At 48.0% G+C, this 20,842-nt stretch overlaps 1 protein-coding gene across 1 annotated transcript in view; it reads right to left on the reverse strand.

The window, feature by feature from the left end:
• The window catches only part of LOC115121707 (metabotropic glutamate receptor 8-like), a 334,747-nt gene extending 329,514 nt beyond the window's left edge, over positions 1-5,233 (reverse strand). The window contains 2 exon segments of the mRNA XM_065021713.1: positions 1-711; positions 5,157-5,233. The exon segment at positions 1-711 is cut by the window's left edge and continues 98 nt beyond it. Of these exon segments, the coding sequence (XP_064877785.1) occupies positions 1-457 (457 nt within the window). The 5' untranslated portion in view covers positions 458-711; positions 5,157-5,233.
• Positions 5,234-20,842: the final 15,609 nt, after the last annotated feature.

A 20,842-nucleotide genomic window follows, 5' to 3' on the forward strand; every position in this document is an offset into this window, starting at 1 on the left:
GGTCGCCGTTGGCACAGCGTACGTCCGAGCCGTCCTTCTCGATGAGGGCCTGGACAAAGGTCAGCGACTGCTCCAGGGCGTAGGTGTCTCTGGAGCAGGTGTCCAGGATCCGGGCCCCCAGGGTGATGTTGGGGAGCAGCTCCGTGTCCTTGTTGATCAGGTCGATGGCAAACATCATGGCCTCAAGACGGTGGATCCCTTTCTCCTTCTTCAGTTCCCCGCAGGGCATGCCACCGCCCCCCCGGGAGTGCACCGGGAACAGGCCACCCAGGATGATGTCGCCTTCCAATCGGATGGAGTGGGCGTACTCCTGATTGGGCGCAGTGCCGATGGCGGGGTCCGTGATTCGCTGAGGGAAGGCCAGAGGGAGGAGCCAGGAACATGAGGTAAGGAAGTGGAAAAGGAAGTGGCCTGCGGCGAGGAGGGAAGGAAGGCGTTGGGGTTCCGATAACGCCATGGTAACAGTTGGATGGCGGTTGTGGGAGGAGTTACTGAGAAGTTACTGTGGAGAGTATGGGCGGGATCATAGGTGAAAGGGCGTCAGTCCCCCGGGGGAGGAGTTTGGGAAGGAGTTAGCAGGCCGCTCTAAGATGTCCCGGGCCCATGAGGCATGCATGTCCCAGTAGAGGAGAGAGAGAGAGAGAGACACTAGTAGAGGAGGTGAGTGCAGCTGCAGCGATGATAATCCTGAACTCACATCTTCAGCAGACCCTGCAAGATACACACAGAGAACACAAAGCAGTCAGTGCCTCAGTCAGCCATCTACTGGGTACCACACCACACAGTCTCTCCCTCCCTCCCTCCCTCACACACACACACACACACACTGGCATTCACAAATCACTGTTCATGCTGCAACACCTGTCTTCTAGATTCAAGAGCAAGAAAGATGAGCATTTGCCACACACAGTACAGCCCCCTCTCCACTCACACACACACACACAACCGCCAATCCTATTCCACTGACAAGTCCATCCTATCCGCCAGTGCCAAGCATGTCAAACACAAAGTGCCAAGCCTGTCAAACACATCAACAAAGCTCCAGAATGCATTATTCACGTGGACAGAGTGAAGGTTACTCAGTATGTAATCAATCAGTCATTCAGTGAACATCTACTGGTTCTCCACTTGTTAGACTGACAGCTGCATTGGAATCAAAACCTGGAAGGTGTCACCTCAGCTACCTAATCATTGTCATCAGAAACAGTACAGTAATGATGTAGCAAGCCATCCTAGTATGTGAGTCAGTGAGAAGAGGCAAGGCTTTCGTGGAGCAGGTTTGGTTTAACTCTCTTTGTTTTCTCGCTGGGTCTCATCCCGCTTTGAATGCCCTTCACGAATGGAAGTGATTGCTGGCCAATCAGATTAGGTTACTTGGTGCCCTCTTCACCTCAAAATATAATATCCACTGGCCGGCCTAGTTTATCTGTAGCCCACTAATTAACTTTTATCATTCATATCATGAAGGAAAAAGGAAACGGCACACTGCTCTTGATAGTATCACTCATACTTAATAAGCTTTACGTGTCGGCCTCGCGGCCTTCGTCAGAGCTCTTCCTAATAGTGTGTTTGATCGGTAATGGTTTGACCACACCCGCCTCCCCAAAAGAGTCAAATGTGTGGATATTCTTCTGAGTTGGATAGAAGAGCATTTTAATAACATCACAATGTGGAAATATCAATGCGTTTCACATTCGTAGCGATACTGTACATGTGGCAGTATTGGCTCAATAAGTCTAAACTTCCTCCTGCGTGACATGACCACTTTTGCGCGCGTCCCTTTGCGTTCCAAAAGGCACAGATGCTGCGCAGTATGCTTGTGTGGGCTGAACCGGCTGCGCGTTTCTAGGATGCTGAGATGCTATGGAACTGTTGCATCATTGCATATAAATAGCCTAATGTATATTCGGGACATCGTGGCAATATTTCTCCCTACCTCCCCCTCCATGTACCCATATTTCCACACATATCAATATCACCTTTCCACAAATTCCTAATATTGAGTTGCCCTCAGAACAGCCTTTTTGCCTTCAGAACAGCCTCAATTCATCGGGTTGTGGCCTCTAAAAGATGTTGAAAGCGTTCCACAGTGATGCTGGCCCATGTTGACTCCAACACCTCCCACAGTTGTGTCAAGTTGGCTGGATGTCCTTTGAGTGGTGGACCATTCTTGAAACATATGCGAAACTGTTGAGCGTGAGAAACCCAGCAGCATTGCAGTTCTTAACCCAAACCCGGTGCCCCTGGCACCTATTGCCATACCCCGTTCAAAGGTACTTAAATATATTGTCTTGTCCATTCACACTCTGAATGGCACCCACACACAATCCACGTCTCAAGTGTCTCAAGGCCTACAAATCCTTCTTTAACCTGTCTTCTCCCCTTCGTCTACACTGATTGAAGTGGATTTAACAAGGGACAGCAACATGGTATCCTAGCTTTCACCTGGATTCACTTGGTCAGTCTGTCATGGAAAGAGCAGGTGTTCACGATATTTTGTACACTCAGTGTATAGTCCCTGTGGTTGCTAACTATACTCTAAGGAAATACATGAGTCATTTACCTTGAAAGGATAAGATTACTGTAGCACTTTACCAAGCACTTTAACAATAAAAAAATATATATAATGCACTTGGGTAAGGCACACGCATATTAATATAAAGTAGTACACCTTTATGCTTAGGTTATATTCCTAATTGGCTATTCAGGCTGTATTCATGCGTACACTGTAAACCCCAATGTGCTGTCTTTACGCCAAACCTTTGAGGAAATCTATTTCACTTAATATATTTGAGTACAGTAATTGTGTAGTCTTTATTCAATACTATAGTCACTGTGAGCCTGTAGGGGTTCCAGATTTGAGTTGCATCAGCTTGAACATTTTGAGTGACGCCCCCACGTATCCACTATAATTTCCCAGTGTGCCTTGCCTTTTCAAGTGAATTGTAGTTACCACCCATGACTGTATTGTTAATGACAGAGACATGGTTGTTGAATTCATTCAATTTCCTTCCTGTGGCCTTCACCAAGTGAGTTCCTAGGCAAATGTTATTGTAATTAAACTCTTTATGACAATACATAAGGCCTTGTTTAAAGGTTGAACAAAATGACAGTTACTTCCCCAGATGTTCAAAAGAAAATCCTGGTTGACAGATTTCCAGGAATCTTCCAACCACAATTTCTGACTCAAGTCACATTATGCTGACTTACAAAGTGATGCGTAATTCCTATTGGAAACCAGCCAGAGATAGGCTATTCAACAGTTGGAATTCTTATTCACCAACACTCTGCATTCACAATGACTGCAAGGATCAGGAAAATTATAAGGAGACTATCTAAGCCAATTAAACTGGAATAACCATTTCAGTAAAGGGTGCATTTAAAAAAAGATTAGTTTAGAAAATAATACCTTATCTTTATTTAGCATAAGATTTATCAATCCATCCCTCAACCTACATGCAAAAACACAGATATTAAAAACGAATTTTAAAAATCGACCTGCAGTAGAGCATGCTGGGAAAAAGTTATTTTGTTGTTATTTATAACTTTGAAAAAAAAAATAGAGTTGATGTGATTTCTCATTTAGTTTTGAGTCAGTACCACATAAACATTTTAAGTAATAATGACTTTTCATTCACTTTGAGTTCAACTTACTAGAAGTATTTGAGTTAATAATGGCTTGGGGTTTACAGTGTAAGAATGGATCTTTCAACATATTGATTTCTTTTACACTATTTTATTTCACTTCTGGAATAAAACGTTATACCTTTCGATCCTGCTCGGGTTGGAACGTGTGACTCACTAATAAGAGAGAATTGACAGAACCGTAGACATTCCAGCAGTGTGATCGTTATTGTTGGCAGTAAGATGAAGGGAGTATTACCCTGCGAGACAGAGGCTGGCACATTTCACTTTTTAATTTACACCAATCACTAGGTGTCAGGCTGCACCATCCGCTCTACGTTCTCTGGGAGGGAAGCACACTGCTCTTTCCACAAAGTGATGGCTCTTCTCTCTTTTTCGCCTCTCTCTCTCTCTCTCTCCCCCTCTGCTATTTTCTCCTCCTCCCTCTGCTCGTTTCTCTCTCCCCTCTCCCCCCTCCTCCTCCTCCCCATTCGTTTCCCACCTCTCACCGCACCCGTTGAATATGACATCTGTTTTTTTTTTTGCATTCAGATCACAGGCAGGTAAAGACACCAACAAACGGGAACGAATCAAACACATCCCAAATCCCTCCAACGCCCCCCTAAATTGACTTGTGATCCTACAATTCCCTTGACCCGTTCTTGCAGATGAGAGAAGCAACGGAACTCCTTACAGAAGACGTGGTGGAAGTGGTGTGTTAGTATGATTTGTTGCGGGGATAGATGGGGTTCGATGTGAGATACATACGACTGATTAAAGCAGTGGCATGAAGCAGGCAGCGGTGGAATACAAATCTTGTTTGTGCTCCAAAGATAAATAACGACCTAATGATGTCTTCATGCTAGGCTACATATAATTAGATAAAAACATTATCAAGACATACTGTTTTTAATTCAAGTTCAATATAACATGTTGAGTCTTTCAACTGAGACGGAGTCGTTCATGTGTGTGAAATAGTGCGTCCTTATTCAGTGAGCTCTGACAATCACACCATTCATATCCCAATTATTTTCATATAATTATCCCATATTTATTATAATTAATTCTATCACAAAATACGACGTTTGGGCTCCGGATGAGATCAGATGTATGGATCATTCCTAAATGCCATCAGAGGGGATGCTGTTTCTTGGCGCGCGGAACAGAGCAGAGAGCGCATTCCTTTGGGTCAATATTGGAACTTCATTGCGGAGCTCAGCAGTTTCCTTTCCCAACCCTGAACCCTCTCATTTAGCTACAGGTCACGACTGATTGACGATACAGTGGACTGTCAACATCAACTATGCATATCGATAATGAAAGGATAAATAGTTATTTAAGGGCTACTTTGCAGAGCCATCGAGGGTAATTAATTTAACAATGAGGGAGAAAAAAAATGCAGATGGATGAGGAGCGATGGATTCTTCAGATAGAAGAAGATAGGGGGAAAACTGGAAGAATGATGTTTGATGGGACCTTATCAGACATACGAAATCTATGAAACGAAATATGTAGTTTAAAAAAATGCCTACCTGCTTTTCCGTGACTTGATTGAGGGTTCCTCGCGCCTTCGCAACCCACTCACAGATGCACGCGCCTCTGGTTTTCGGTGCTGAAAGGGACAGCGCATGCAGCCATCCAGCCAAGCAGCGAGCGCGCGTCTCCGCCAAATGAATCACAAAAAAACACCCACCGGCAGCGATTGGTCTCCCAACTCTCTCTCTCTCTCTTTCTCTCTCACCCTCTCTCTCTCTCTCTCTCTCTCTCTCTCTTTCTCTCTCACCCTCTCTCTCTCACCCTCTCTCTCTCTCTCACCCTCTCTCTCTCTCTCTCACCCTCTCTCCGCATACCCCCCTTCTCCCTTTATCAGCATCGACACCATTTATCTGTAGCATAAATTACACAGAAACTGTATGGAATGCAACATTTAAGCAGACACATTCTGATGCATCTGTCCAGAAGAGTCCATTAAATGAATCAGTTATGATTGAAATCAACGTCTGTAAACAAGACATCTGAGACGACATCAATAAGCCTCCATCTACTATCTGCATAATAGCCGACAAAAAAAAAACGCAGGCATTGATTCCTCTCGAACGCTCACACCAATGTGCATGTGTTGCTACATGCAAATAGGCGAATTCTAATCAATTGGCCTATTGGTTGCAATTATCCATTTCTATTAAATTATATTTATATTAATGTATATTAACTTATGCTATGTATTGGTAATTAACAACCAAAATGAATACGAGCAAATGTCAGGCAGCTGATTCATCAACAAAAAAAGTATTTTACGTTCAATGAGGCTAATGTGCGAGACGTGATAAAATTGTGTCATGACTTTAGGAGCGAGCGCCTCACTAGATAGAGCACTATCGCCATCTAGCGGTACGTAGCCCACAGTAGGTCTAGAAACGAAACTTTGGTCATGTCAATTCATGGCAAACTATTGATTTTAGCTCTTCTGTTAAAAAAAAATCCCATAGGTTGAATCAACCTAAGGATACTTTTTTTCAGGGATAGACTATATCAATACGCAAAAACACTTCAAATCCACCAATAATATACCTACTTAAATCCGAGCCTCAATATCCAAAGTAGCCTAGCCCAAAGACGCCTGGGGGTCAGCGGAGGTACTACAAGGGGTCCGCTGCCTGATCACAAAATACTGTATCATTTACAGTTCACACCGCCTGTCGGGCTGCTTTGTATAGCAAGCCAAGGCCAAGTGACTCACTGTCTGTACGAGCGAACCATTTTCGTGAACGGTACCTAATAAACTAAACGGCTGAAGAAAATACTTAAAAATACTTCTTCAAATCTACTTCAATCGCTGTGGATGATTGGGGGAGGAGACAGGTTAAAAAGTGACATCAATAAGGGATCAAGGCTTTCACCTGGATTCACCTGGTCAGTCTATGTTATGGAAAGAGCAGGTGTTCCTAATGTTTTGTACACTCAGTGTGTGTAAAACGTTTACTATTTCAATTTTTTTTATGGCTATAAACAACAGATTTAACGAATTTTAGGCAAGGGATCATTGGAAAAAGTTGAGGGTACAACACAGAGTAATATTATTCATTCAAATTCAATCTTTACCCTTAGATGCACAGCATGGGCCTAGTTTACACAGATATTGGCAGTCACATTTAGCCATTACAATGAGCCCATCCTCCTATAGTTCCTCCCACCAGCCGCCTCTGACACAAATAATCAACTCAATTCTTGTATTACCTAAGAATGTTGTTTTGAACATAAATTCACTGTACTTTATGCTTTACACTGCAGCGTTCTCTCTGCTCCACGGACAAATGTGTAGAATAGCATGGAATTAGCTCTCTGATGACAAGTGGGGAGGCCTTTAAAATGTTTTTCCCCCAGGGCTCTAGACTTTTTTTTGTAAATCTTTTTTTTTTAGGGGGTGGATCAGCTTTAATATTGCGGATAGATTGTTGCTTCCGTCAATGTCTGCATAATTTCCAAACCCCCATATATTTTTCCATTTTGGATTTAAATATAACTTTTATAAGACTGATGCCTTTAGTCAGCGGTTTAATGCCTTAATATTTAATCATTTCTGCCCTCCGAATTCATATTTTGATTAATCTGGCCATGCACTGCAGCAGTCATAGTAAAACTGCTCGTACGCTATTTTTATTGCACTCTAAAGCAGGGGCTGGAACCAAAATTATTTTCCAATCGTTCCTTTCTTAGCCGCAGAAACTGCGTGATGCCATCGCGTCAGCATGGACCAACATCCCCGTGGAACATGTCCCGACTTGTAGAATCCATGTCCCGGAGAATTCCGGCTGTTCTGGAGGCAAAGGGGGATCCGACCCGGTACTAAATGGGTGTACCTAATTAACTGAGTATATACTGATGAGAGGTCGAAGGAGCATGGCAAGAATCGTGCAAGCTAACAGGCGAGCTACAAACAGATGAATAACAACGCAGTACAGCAGTGGTGTGCAGAACACTATCTCATCGATCCTTGTCACAGATGGGCAGACGACCACATCGGGTTCCACTCCTCATCGCCTGGTTTGACAAATCCCTGTTCCTGTTGCGTCATGCTGATGGCAGAGTTAGGATTAGGCATAAAGCAGCGTGAGTCCATGGACCCATCCTGCCTGGTACGGTACAGGCTGGTGGCGGTGATGTACCGGCTTCCATTCTGCAGAAACCGTTGATGCCATCGCGTCAGCATGGGCCAACATCCCTGTGGAACATTTCCGACTTGTAGAATCCACAGATGAACTCTGGAGCTCTGTCAGAGTGACTATGGGGTTCTTGGTCACCTTCCCGACCAAGGCCCTTCTCCTCCGATTGCTCAGTTTGGCCGGGCTGACAGCTCTAGGAAGAGTCTTGGTGGTTCCAAACATCTTCCATTTAAGAATGATGGAGGACACTGTGTTCTTGGGGCCTTTCAATGTTGCAGACATTTTTTGTTACCCTTCCCCAGATCTGTGCCTTGACACAATCCTGTCTCGGAGCTCTACGGACAATTCCTTTGACCCCATGGCTTGGTTTTTGCTGACATGCACTGTCAACTGTGGGTTAGGGTTATATAGACAGGTGTGTGCCTTTCAAAATCATGTTCAATCAATTAAATTTACCACAGTTGGACTTCAATCAAGTTGTAGAAATATCTCCAGGATGATCAATGGAAACAGGATGCATCTGAGCTCAATTTCGAGTCTCATACCAAAGGGTCTGAATACTTATGTAAATTAGGTATAGTTTTTTTATATCTTATACATTTGCAAACATTTCTAAAACCTGTTTTCGCTTTGTCATTATGGGGTATTGTGTAGATTGATGAGGAAAACATATATATTTAATGAAGTTTAGAGTGAAGGGTCTGAAAACTTTCTGAATGCACTGTATTAACTCTTTAAAATGTCAACTTCAATGGGTAGGAACATCCTAAGGATCCCAGATAGCAAGGACCCAGAAACCATGCTACTGCTAAAAACGTCTAAAATGGTGCAGTTCAACACTAGAATGCTCTATGGTCGTCCTCTTAAGAGTGGCCATCAAAACTGCTTTCAAAGGTGTGTTTTCCCACGACTGCATTGAGAATGTTGAAGGCTACAATGACTGGGAATGCATGTGTCTCTCCCTGTGTTCCACTTCGCAATATGAAAGCACCTCAAGAGGAATATTGTTTTTTTACATACGGGGTTGTATGATTTAGCTTTTGCTTACTCGTGTTGTTAGCTGAGGAAAATTTTATGTGGACAACAATTTTTAATTAAATAATTTTTTAAAATCCCATAACCAAAGGTACCGCGTCTCAGCTCCGCCTGGCTCTCATATGGATCATAGGTCTTGATGGAACCCGGACCAATTTAACCCCTGGTGGGTGATAGCCTACTGATGGTTTCTCTGGGACTGGTGGCTTCTATGATTGTGGCTAGATGGAGTTCAGCTATGGACTTAACGTCGGTTAGGAGAACGAACGCAGCAGGATAGGAGAACTAACGCAGCAGGTTATGAGAATTAGGTTAAGGTTAGGAAAAGGGTTAGGCTTAGCCAAAAATTCTACAGTTGTCCCTGACATGACAGCTAGACTGAGCTGTACAAGCCACAACCGTAGAAGCCATCAGTACCATGACACCAGCATAATTAATTAATGAGGTGTGTGTCTGTGTGTAAGCCACAATGTTGCATAATATGGCCTGGGTTTGAGACAAGGGGGGCCATAATAAGTTCAGACGGAATAACCATAAACTGAATATTTCATTCACAGCTCTCCAAACAAATGTTGAAGGTTTGATTATCTCAATTGATTCTAGCTGAAATAGTGGGGGAAATATACATTTCACAATTACAAAATAAAAACACAAGAACACATTTTCCTTTTGGGTGGTTTATTATTGGAGTAACAGTTGATTTCTTCAGGATGGGTTTATGGGTTATATTATTTTCAACAGGAAGCCTAACTGATCTACTCTTCTCCTTATCCTATGGAGGCGTTCAGGTTAGTTAGTACACAGTCCTGGGAAATGGCTACACTCGTTTATATCCGAATGTAGAGGACAAATAAGTAAAGTCAGTCTTGAAAAGTCAAATCACTTAATTTCCCTTCTGCTCTGTCACAGATGTGCTGCCAAAACACACATCCTCTCTTTTAAAGAAAGAAAGGAAACGCTCAACGTCATTTCACCATCTGGTTTTGACACAGTCATATGAGCGAGAGTCTGAAAATAACAGATTCTTCAGTGCTTTGAACACAGAGAAAAACACAAATATCTCAATATTCAGAGATATTGGAGCATACAGTGGGGCAAAAAAGTATTTAGTCAGCCACCAATTGTGCAAGTTCTCGCACTTAAAAAGATGAGAGGCCTGTAATTTTCATCATAGGTACACTTCAACTATGACAGACAAAATTAGAAAAAGAAATCCAGAAAATCACATTGTAGGATTTTTTATGAATTTATTTGCAAATTATGGTGGAAAATAAGTATTTTGTCAATAACAAAAGTTTATCTCAATACTTTGTTATATACCCTTTGTTGGCAATGACAGAGGTCAAACGTTTTCTGTAAGTCTTCACAAGGTTTTCACACACTGTTGCTGGTATTTTGGCCCATTCCTCCATGCAGATCTCCTCTAGAGCAGTGATGTTTTGGGGCTGTTGCTGGGCAACACAGGCTTTCAACTCCCTCCAAAGATTTTCTATGGGGTTTAGATCTGGAGACTGGCTAGGCCACTCCAGGACCTTGAACTGCTTCTTGCGAAGCCACTCCTTCGTTGCCCGGGCGGTGTGTTTGGGATCATTGTCATGCTGAAAGACCCAGCCACGTTTCATCTTCAATGCCCTTGCTGATGGAAGGAGATTTTCACTAAAAATTTCACGATACAGGGTCCCATTCATTCTTTCCTTTACACGGATCAGTCGTCCTGGTCCCTTTGCGGAAAAACAGCCCCAAAGCATGATGTTTCCACCCCCATGCTTCACAGTAGGTATGGTGTTCTTTGGATGCAACTCAGCATTCTTTGTCCTCCAAACACGACGAGTTGAGTTTTTACCAAAAAGTTATATTTTGGTTTCATCTGACCATATGACATTCTCCCAATCTTCATCTGGATCATCCAAATGCTCTCTAGCAAACTTCAGACGGGCCTGGACATGTACTGGCTTAAGCAGGGGGACACGTCTGGCATTGCAGGATTTGAGTCACTGGCGGCGTAGTGTGTTACTGATGGTAGGCTTTGTTACTTTGGTCCCAGCTCTCTGCAGGTCATTCACTAGGTCCCCCCGTGTGCTTCTGGGATTTTTGCTCACCATTCTTGTGATAATTTTGACCCCACGGGGTGAGATCTTGCGTGGAGCCCCCAGATCGAGGGAGACTATCAGTGGTCTTGTATGTCTTCCATTTCCTAATAATTGCTCCCACAGTTGATTTCTTCAAACCAAGCTGCTTAGCTATTGCAGATTCAGTCTTCCCAACCTGGTGCAGGTCTACAATTTTGTTTCTGGTGTCCTTTGACAGCTCTTTGGTCTTGGCCTTAGTGAAGTTTGGAGTGTGACTGTTTGAGGTTGTGGACAGGTGTCTTTTATACTGATAACAAGTTCAAACAGGTGCCATTGATACAGGTAACCGAGTGGAGGCCTCTTAAAGAAGAAATTACAGGTCTGTGAGAGCCAGAAATCTTGCTTGTTTGTAGGTGACCAAATACTTATTTTCCACCATAATTTGTAAATAAATTCATAAAAAATCCTACAATGTGATTTTCTGGATTTTTTTTCTCATTTTGTCTGTCATAGTTGAAGTGTACCTATGATGAAAATTATAGGCCTCTCTCATCTTTTTAAGTGGGAGAACATGCACAATTGGTGGCTGACTAAATACTTTTTTGCCCCACTGTATGTAACCAACATACAATATCTCTACTTTTCAGGGAGATACAAACAAAAACTATACATCACCTATACATCTGCCAATATATCTATCGTTTATACCATCCATATGATAATATGTACATCAGTCCGAGACCTGGTTTAACAAGCTTTTCCGTTAGAAAAATACAATTTGGTCTGTTTCTATTGTGCCATTGCTTTCTGACTGAACAAGACATGGTACATTTGGTCTGTCGCCATGGCTACGCTTATACAGGCAGCCAATTTCAGATATGTCTCCCCTCACTAATTGGTCTTTTGACCAAACTTATCTTTAAAAAAAAAAAAAAGGCTGTAGCAAATTGACTTACAAAACCATGGCATCTGCAAAAGGACTAAGTGTCCTATTTTAAATAAATGTAACATTTTCGCCAGAATTTTGTACATTTTACCCCAAATTCTCATTAGCGAAATGCGTCCGGATTAAATTCTCAGGTCATTACGAAACTTTCTCTTCAGAAAACCTAACAAAATATGTTGCTGTACATAAATCATAAATGTGTCCATAAATCAGATAAATTGTATACTAGTTGAAGTTTACATTACACTATAATATCCATTACATACAAATACAGTGTCTGTTGTCTTATTACCGAATCAGCTAAAGAGCTCAAATTGGGAAGTCGGGTTTAATTTTATAATAACTGTATAAAGAATGTCACTGTTATGTTTAACTCAGGCCTTGTCATTAGAGGAGCAATATTAACAAATATTAGAAATATAGATTTGTTTATAACTTTTTTGGACTTTTTGTGAAAAGGTTGTTCAAATGTATAATATCTGATCATAAAAAGTAGAATAATTATGAAATAGATAAGTGCAGATCCTAATCTCAGTGATTCAAGAGGAAATTTTGGGGAAAATGTATTATAATTATTTTTTATTTTTTTTACAGTTTCATGAGAATTACCTATCAAAGCTTTTTCAGAGCTGATCTGATTGGTCAAAAGTCCAATTAGTGGAAAAAAATATCAGAATAGGGCTGCCTGTTTAAAACACAGCTATAGTCACCCATCAACCAACCAATTGTCATGTTCTGACCTTTATTTCCTTTGTTTTGTCATTATCTAGTATGGTCAGGGTGTGAGTTGGGGTGGGCAGTCTATGTTTGTTTTTCTATGATTTGGGTATTTCTATGTTTCGGCCTAGTATGGTTCTCAATCAGAGGCAGGTGTCATTAGTTGTCTCTGATTGAGAATCATACTTAGGTAGCCTGGGTTTCACTGTGTGTTTGTGGGTCATTGTTCCTGTCTCTGTGTTAGTTTGCACCAGTATAGGCTGTTTAGGTTTTCTCGTTACGTTTATTGTTTTTGTACTGTTCGTGTTCTTATTCATTAAACATCAATCTAAATAGCCACGCTGCATTTTGGTCCTCCTCTCCTTCAACTCAAGAAAACCGTTACAGAATCACCCACCACAACAGGACCACGCGGCGTGGTGACAGGCAGTGGCAGCAGGAACAACAAAGTCTGGATTATACGACTTGGGAGGAAATAGACAGGTGGGCGTTCGACCCAGGAAGCGTGCCGGAGCCCGCCTGGGATTCGCTGGAGCAGTGCGAAGAGGGGTATAGGAGAATGGAGTTGGAGAGACAAGCACGGCGGCGCGGTAGGAAGCCCGAGAGTCTGCCCCCAAATTTTTTTGGGGGGAAGGCACACAGGAGGTGTGGCGAAGCCAGGTAGGAGACTTGCGCCAACTTCCTGTGCTTACCGGGGGGCGACAGAGACCGGGCAGGCACCGTGTTACGCGGTGGAGCGCACTGTGTCCCCAGTGCGGGTGCATAGCCCGGTGCGGTACATACCAGCTCCGCGTATCGGCCGGGCTAGAGTGAGCATCGAGCCAAGTGCCATGAAGCCGGCTCTACGCATCTGGTCCCCAGTGCGTCTCCTTGGGCCGGCTTACATGGCACCAGCCTTGCGCACGGTGTCCCCGGTTCGCCTGCATAGCCCAGTGCGGGATATTCCACCTCGCCGCACTGGCAGGGCGACCGGGAGCATTCAACCGGGTAAGGTTGGGCAGGCTCGGTGCTCAAGAACTCCAGTGCGCCTGCACGGTGCAGTCTATCCAGTACCACTTCCACACACCAGCCCTCCGGTGGCAGCTCCCCGCACCAGGCTTCCTGTGCGTGTCCTCGGCCCAGTACCACCAGTGCCAGCACCACGCATCAGGCCTACAGTGCGCCTCGCCTGTCCAGTGCTGCCGGAGCCTTCCTCCTCTCCAGCGCTGCCGGAGTCTCCCGCCCGTTCAGCGCTGCCGGAGTCTCCCGCCTGTCCAGCGCTGCCAGTCTGCAAGGAGCTGCCAGAGCCGCCAGTCTGCAAGGAGCTGCCAGAGCCGCCAGTCTGCAAGGAGCTGCCAGTCTGCAAGGAGCTACCAGAGCTGCCAGTCTGCAAGGAGCTGCCAGTCTGCAAGGAGCTGCCAGTCTGCAAGGAGCTGCCAGTCTGCAAGGAGCTGCCAGAGCCGCCAGTCTGCAAGGAGCTGCCAGTCTGCAAGGAGCTGCAAGTCTGCAAGGAGCTGCCAGAGCCGCCAGTCTGCATGGAGCAGCCAGAGCCGCCAGTCTGCATGGAGCAGCCAGTCTGCAAGGAGCTGCCAGAGCTGCCAGTCTGCAAGGAGCTGCCAGTCTGCAAGGAGCTGCCAGAGCCGCCAGTCTGCAAGAAGCTGCCAGAGCCGCCAGTCTGCATGGAGCAGCCAGAGCCGCCAGTCTGCATGGAGCAGCCAGAGCCGCCAGTCTGCATGGAGCAGCCAGTCTGCAAGGAGCTGCCAGTCTGCAAGGAGCTGCCAGAGACGCCAGTCTGCAAGGAGCTGCCAGCACCGCCAGTCTGCATGGATCAGCCAGAGCCGCCAGTCTGCATGGAGCAGCCAGAGCCGCCAGTCTGCATGGAGCAGCCAGAGCCGCCAGTCTGCATGGAGCTGCCAGTCTGCAAGGAGCTGCCAGTCTGCAAGGAGCTGCCAGAGCTGCCAGTCTGCAAGGAGCTGCCAGAGCCGCCAGTCGGCAAGGAGCTGCAAGAAGCTGCCAGTCTGCAAGGAGCTGCCAGAGTTGCCAGTCTACAAGGAGCTGCCAGTCTGCAAGGAGCTGCCAGTCTGCAAGGAGCTGCCAGTCTGCAAGGAGCTGCCAGAGCTGCCAGTCTGCAAGGAGCTGCCAGTCTGCAAGGAGCTGCCAGTCTGCAAGGAGCTGCCAGATCCGCCAGTCTGCAAGAGGCTGCCAGAGCCGCCAGTCTGCATGGAGCAGCCAGAGCCGCCAGTCTGCAAGGAGCTGCCAGAGCCGCCAGTCTGCAAGGAGCTGCCAGAGCCGCCAGTCTGCAAGGAGCTGCCAGCGCTGCCAGTCTGCAAGAAGCTGCCAGAGCCGCCAGTCTGCAAGGAGCTGCCAGAGCCGCCAGTCTGCAAGGAGCTGCCAGAGCCGCCAGTCTGCATGGAGCAGCCAGAGCCGCCAGTCTGCATGGAGCAGCCAGAGCCGCCAGTCTGCATGGAGCAGCCAGAGCCGCCAGTCTGCATGGAGCAGCCAGACTGCAAGGAGCTGCCAGTCTGCATGGCTGCCAGTCTGCAGGAGCTGCCCAGAGCCGCCAGTCTGCAAGGAGCTGCCAGAGCCGCCAGTCTGCATGGAGCAGCCAGAGCCGCCAGTCTGCATGGAGCAGCCAGAGCCGCCAGTCTGCATGGAGCTGCCAGTCTGCAAGGAGCTGCCAGTCTGCAAGGAGCTGCCAGTCTGCAAGGAGCCGCCAGTCTGCAAGGAGCTGCCAGTCTGCAAGGAGCTGCCAGAGCCGCCAGTCTGCAAGGAGCTGCCAGAGCCGCCAGTCTGCAAGGAGCTGCCAGAGCCGCCAGTCTGCATGGAGCAGCCAGAGCCGCCAGTCTGCATGGAGCAGCCAGAGCCGCCAGTCTGCCTGGAGCAGCCAGTCTGCATGGAGCAGCCAGAGCCGCCAGTCTGCATGGAGCAGCCAGAGCCGCCAGTCTGCATGGAGCAGCCAGCTGCCAGGATCTGCAGAGGCCAGGATCTGCCAGAGCCATTCAGCCAGGATCTGCAGAGCAGCCAGGTTCTGCCAGAGCCATTCAGCCAGGATCTGCCAGAGCAGCCAGTCAGCCAGGATCTGCCAGAGTCGCAGCCAGTACAGAGCTGCCCCTCTGTCCCGAGCATCTGGTCCCCAGTGCGTCTCCTGCAAGGCAGCTGCCAGTCCCGGTTCGCCTGCATAGCCCAGTGCGGGATATTCCACCTCGCCGCACTGGCAGCTGCATTCAGAGCTGCCAGTCTGCAAGTCTATCCAGTAGCCCTCCGGTGGCAGCTCCCCGCAGGCTTCCTGCCAGTGCCAGCACCAAGGAGCTGTCCAGTGCTGCCGGAGCGCTGCCGGAGTCTCCCGCAGAGCTGCCAGTCTGCAAGGAGCTGCCAGAGCCGCCAGTCTGCAAGGAGCTGCCAGAGCCGCCAGTCTGCAAGGAGCTGCCAGTCTGCAAGGAGCTACCAGAGCTGCCAGTCTGCAAGGAGCTGCCAGTCTGCAAGGAGCTGCCAGTCTGCAAGGAGCTGCCAGTCTGCAAGGAGCTGCCAGAGCCGCCAGTCTGCAAGGAGCTGCCAGTCTGCAAGGAGCTGCAAGTCTGCAAGGAGCTGCCAGAGCCGCCAGTCTGCATGGAGCAGCCAGAGCCGCCAGTCTGCATGGAGCAGCCAGTCTGCAAGGAGCTGCCAGAGCCCAGCTGCAGTCTGCAAGGAGCTGCCAGAGCCGCCAGTCTGCAAGAAGCTGCCAGAGCCGCCAGTCTGCATGGAGCAGCCAGAGCCGCCAGTCTGCATGGAGCAGCCAGAGCCGCCAGTCTGCATGGAGCAGCCAGTCTGCAAGGAGCTGCCAGTCTGCAAGGAGCTGCCAGAGACGCCAGTCTGCAAGTAGCTGCCAGCACCGCCAGTCTGCATGGATCAGCCAGAGCCGCCAGTCTGCATGGAGCAGCCAGAGCCGCCAGTCTGCATGGAGCAGCCAGAGCCGCCAGTCTGCATGGAGCTGCCAGTCTGCAAGGAGCTGCCAGTCTGCAAGGAGCTGCCAGAGCTGCCAGTCTGCAAGGAGCTGCCAGAGCCGCCAGTCGGCAAGGAGCTGCAGCTGCCAGTCTGCATGGAGCTGCCAGTCTACAAGGAGCTGCCAGTCTGCAAGGAGCTGCCAGTCTGCATGGAGCTGCCAGTCTGCAGGAGCTGCAGAGCTGCCAGCTGCCAGTCTGCAAGGAGCTGCCAGTCTGCAAGGAGCTGCCAGATCCGCCAGTCTGCAGAGCCGCCAGTCTGCATGGAGCAGCCAGAGCCGCCAGTCTGCAAGGAGCTGCCAGAGCCGCCAGTCTGCAAGGAGCTGCCAGAGCCGCCAGTCTGCAAGGAGCTGCCAGTCTGCAAGCTGCCAGAGCCGCCAGTCTGCAAGGAGCTGCCAGAGCCGCCAGTCTGCAAGGAGCTGCCAGAGCCGCCAGTCTGCATGGAGCAGCCAGAGCCGCCAGTCTGCATGGAGCAGCCAGAGCCGCCAGTCTGCATGGAGCAGCCAGAGCCGCCAGTCTGCATGGAGCAGCCAGACTGCAAGGAGCTGCCAGTCTGCAAGGAGCTGCCAGTCTGCAAGGAGCTGCCCAGAGCCGCCAGTCTGCATGGAGCAGCCAGAGCCGCCAGTCTGCATGGAGCAGCGAGCTGCCAGTCTGCAAGGAGCAGCCAGAGCCGCCAGTCTGCATGGAGCTGCCAGAGCAAGGAGCTGCCAGTCTGCAAGGAGCTGCCAGTCTGCAGCCGCCAGTCTGCAGGAGCTGCCAGCGCTGCATGGAGCAGTCTGCAGGAGCTGCCAGAGCCAGTCTGCATGGAGCCGCCAGTCTGCATGGAGCAGCCAGAGCCGCCAGTCTGCCTGGAGCAGCCAGTCTGCATGGAGCAGCCAGAGCCGCCAGTCTGCATGGAGCAGCCAGAGCCGCCAGTCTGCATGGAGCAGCCAGAGCCGCCAGTCTGCATGGAGCAGCCAGAGCCGCCATTCAGCCAGGATCTGCCAGAACCGCCATTCAGCCAGGATCTGCCAGAACCGCCATTCAGCCAGGATCTGCTAGAGCAGCCAGGTTCTGCCAGAACCGCCATTCAGCCAGGATCTGCCAGAGCAGCCAGTCAGCCAGGATCTGCCAGAGTCGTCAGCCAGTACAGAGCTGCCCCTCTGTCCCGAGCTGCCGCCCCTCTGCCCCCGTGCTGCCGCCCCTCTGCCCCCGAGCTGCCGCCCCTCTGCCCCCGAGCTGCCGCCCCTCTGTCCAGTGGGGTCATTTAGAAGGGTCGCCGTGGTTAGGAGGCCACGGTGGCGGACAATAAGGCGGACTAAGACGATGGTGAAGTGGAGTCCGCGTCCCGCGCCAGAGCCGCCACCGCGGACAGACGCCCACCCAGACCCTCCCCTATAGGTTAAGGTTTTGCGGCCGGAGTCCGCACCTTTGGGGGGGGTACTGTCACGTTCTGACCTTTATTTCCTTTGTTTTGTCATTATTTAGTATGGTCAGGGCGTGAGTTGGGGTGGGCAGTCTATGTTTGTTTTTCTATGATTTGGGTATTTCTATGTTTCGGCCTAGTATGGTTCTCAATCAGAGGCAGGTGTCATTAGTTGTCTCTGATTGAGAATCATACTTAGGTAGCCTGGGTTTCACTGTGTGTTTGTGGGTGATTGTTCCTGTCTCTGTGTTAGTTTGCACCAGTATAGGCTGTTTAGGTTTTCTCGTTACGTTTATTGTTTTTGTACTGTTCGTGTTCTTATTCATTAAACATGAATCTAAATAGCCACCCTGCATTTTGGTCCTCCTCTCCTTCAACTCAAGAAAACCGTTACACCAATCAATGGGTCACCATCTATTCAATGTGCCAGGGTATCGCTGGTCAGCTACCTACATGTCTTTCTCCGTCAGTTAATCACACAAACCATATCTCTTGCAATGCCAGAAAAACTCAAGCCTATCTGGATGAACTGAGTTAATATGGAGTCCTTCCCAGTGGATGGATAGCTTACTATGAGCCTACTATGATCTGAGGAAATAAACCACTAACCGCTGGCTCTGGCAGGGTCAACTTCACAACCTACACAGGGGAGGTCTCTCCAACCCTGTTCCTGGAGAGCTACCGTCCTGTAGGTTCCCTCCAACCCTAATCTAGCACACCTGATTCTAATAATTACCTAGTTGATAAGATGAATCAGGTAAGAGACCACTGGGGTTGGAGTGAAAACCGACAGGAGGGTAGCTCTCCAGGAACAGGGTTGGAGAGCCCTACCTTAAAGTCTGATCCTATAAAGCAGAACTGGAGCACCCTCTACTGGTCAGATATGGGATATCTATGGTGTGCTAAGAGCGCTCCCAACCCTGCCCTCTTCTCTCCCGACCCCTAAGGTTTATACAGGCTCGGGTCAAGACCAGGTCCAGGTGTGTGTGTGTGTGTGTATATATATCTACATGTACATACAGTGATTGTAACCTACACACAGCAGTGTGATAGCATCAGTGCCTCCACAGATTTAGTGTCCACTGGCTCCAGACCTCTGGCATCACGTTGGCTCCCATCCCTCCTTCTAGTGTCGAATCCCAACAATACTTTTGGTCCCGTAGATGTGAAGTCTCCCCTTCTTTCACCCCTTCCTCTCTCTCTCTCTCTGTGTTTCAGTTTTCCAGTCCAGCTCCTTTCTTCATCATCGTTAGCGGCGCTCCTTCATCCGTTAAGTCTCTCCTCTCGGGATGGAGGCTCCCAAGAACCGGGAGTGGGACGAGACTGGGGATCTGAGAGAGAGAGAGACAACAGCAGCTGTTAGAAGGCGCCCGGCAGTCAATTAGAGGCAGTTTAAACACTGTTCCTGTTCTCTCTCCTCTGCTCTGCTGGAACATCACTACCCCAAGGACTAGCCTCCTCCCAGACATATACACCCTAACACTTTAATCAGGTGTCTGTCTGGACCTGGATGACAAAACACACACACACACACACTAATCAACTGTCTGTCTGGACACTCTCACACACACAGACACTTTAATCAGTTGTCTGCACTCGCTCCCTTTCATTGAAACCTACAGTCGTCCAGGGGAGAAAACAAGTTAGACACCTGAATCAGCCTGTGTGTGTGTGTGTGTGTGTGTGTGTGTGTGTGTGTCGTAGCAGACTGTGACCAAAGGGTTTCAATGATGTGTGTGTGTTAAAAGAGAATGCTCTTCCCCTCTCTGTGGTCTCTTGACACCCCACAGTGACTAACACTGTGCATAGAGCTACACACACACTCACAACACAGTGGTGGGGTTAGTTTAATCACAGCTAAAGAGGTTAGTCCTGAGCGGAGACAGACAGACCACACAGAGCCCAGGGAGAGGAGTAAACCTGGAGGAGGAGGAGGAGGGGATTCAGCCTTATTTCCGGGCCTGCCTACAGGATCCATATTTTATTAGCCAGAGTGAGCGGACAGAGAATGAAGTTTGAGGACATCTAAACTGATAAAACATTGTGATATACGATGGTATCGTCTTCCGCTTGAATTGCCACGTCCTCCTCTCTTAATATTGTTGGTTCAATCGCTTATAAAACTGTGATTGAGAATAGCCTTTGCCTATGGACTCCCACTTTCATTCTTGTTCTTTTTGAAAGCGGCGACTTTCATTAACCTTTAACTAACCTTCTTAGGCTATTCGAATATTGGGGGAAATTGCCTACGGTTCATAACTTTAACTAGTAGGAGAATTGGCCACTTGGTTTTCGCGTCGAGGGATTCCTCTGCATCACACGGGATAATTGCTTTATTAATAAGCTTCAACTTGTCTCAACTTGTCATTCAATTCTTCTATCGGCTATTGATATATGTTCTCCCTCATTATTACTTACATTTGTAGGCTATTCAAACAAGATGAAAGCGTAGCCAAGCCAAAAGTAATATTCATAGCCTATCGAAATGGAGAGAGAAGGGAAAACAGCCCCCGGAAATGGAAAATAGAGACAGATAAGGATTAGCCGTTATATAATGTGTACAAGGCGTTAAGAACACCTGCTCTTTCCATGACAGGCTGGCCAGGCGACTTCAATCAGTGTCAATTTTTAAGCCTCGAGACATGGATTGTGTACGTGTGCCATTCAGAGGGTGAATGGGCAAGACAAAATATTTAAGTGCCTTTGAACAGGGATATGGTAGTATGTGCCAGGCACCTCGGTGTGTGTCAAGAACTGCAACCGTGCTGGGTTTTTCACACTCAGCAGTTTCCCGTGTGTATCAAGAATGGTCCACCACCCAAAGGACATCCAGCCAACTTGACACAACTGTGGGAAGCAGTGGAGTCGACATGGGCCAAGCATCCCTGTGGAACACACTCGACACGTTGTGGAGTCCATGCCCTGAA

This window comes from Oncorhynchus nerka, linkage group LG8, assembly GCF_034236695.1.
Source record: "Oncorhynchus nerka isolate Pitt River linkage group LG8, Oner_Uvic_2.0, whole genome shotgun sequence".
Lineage (NCBI taxonomy): Eukaryota > Metazoa > Chordata > Actinopteri > Salmoniformes > Salmonidae > Oncorhynchus > Oncorhynchus nerka.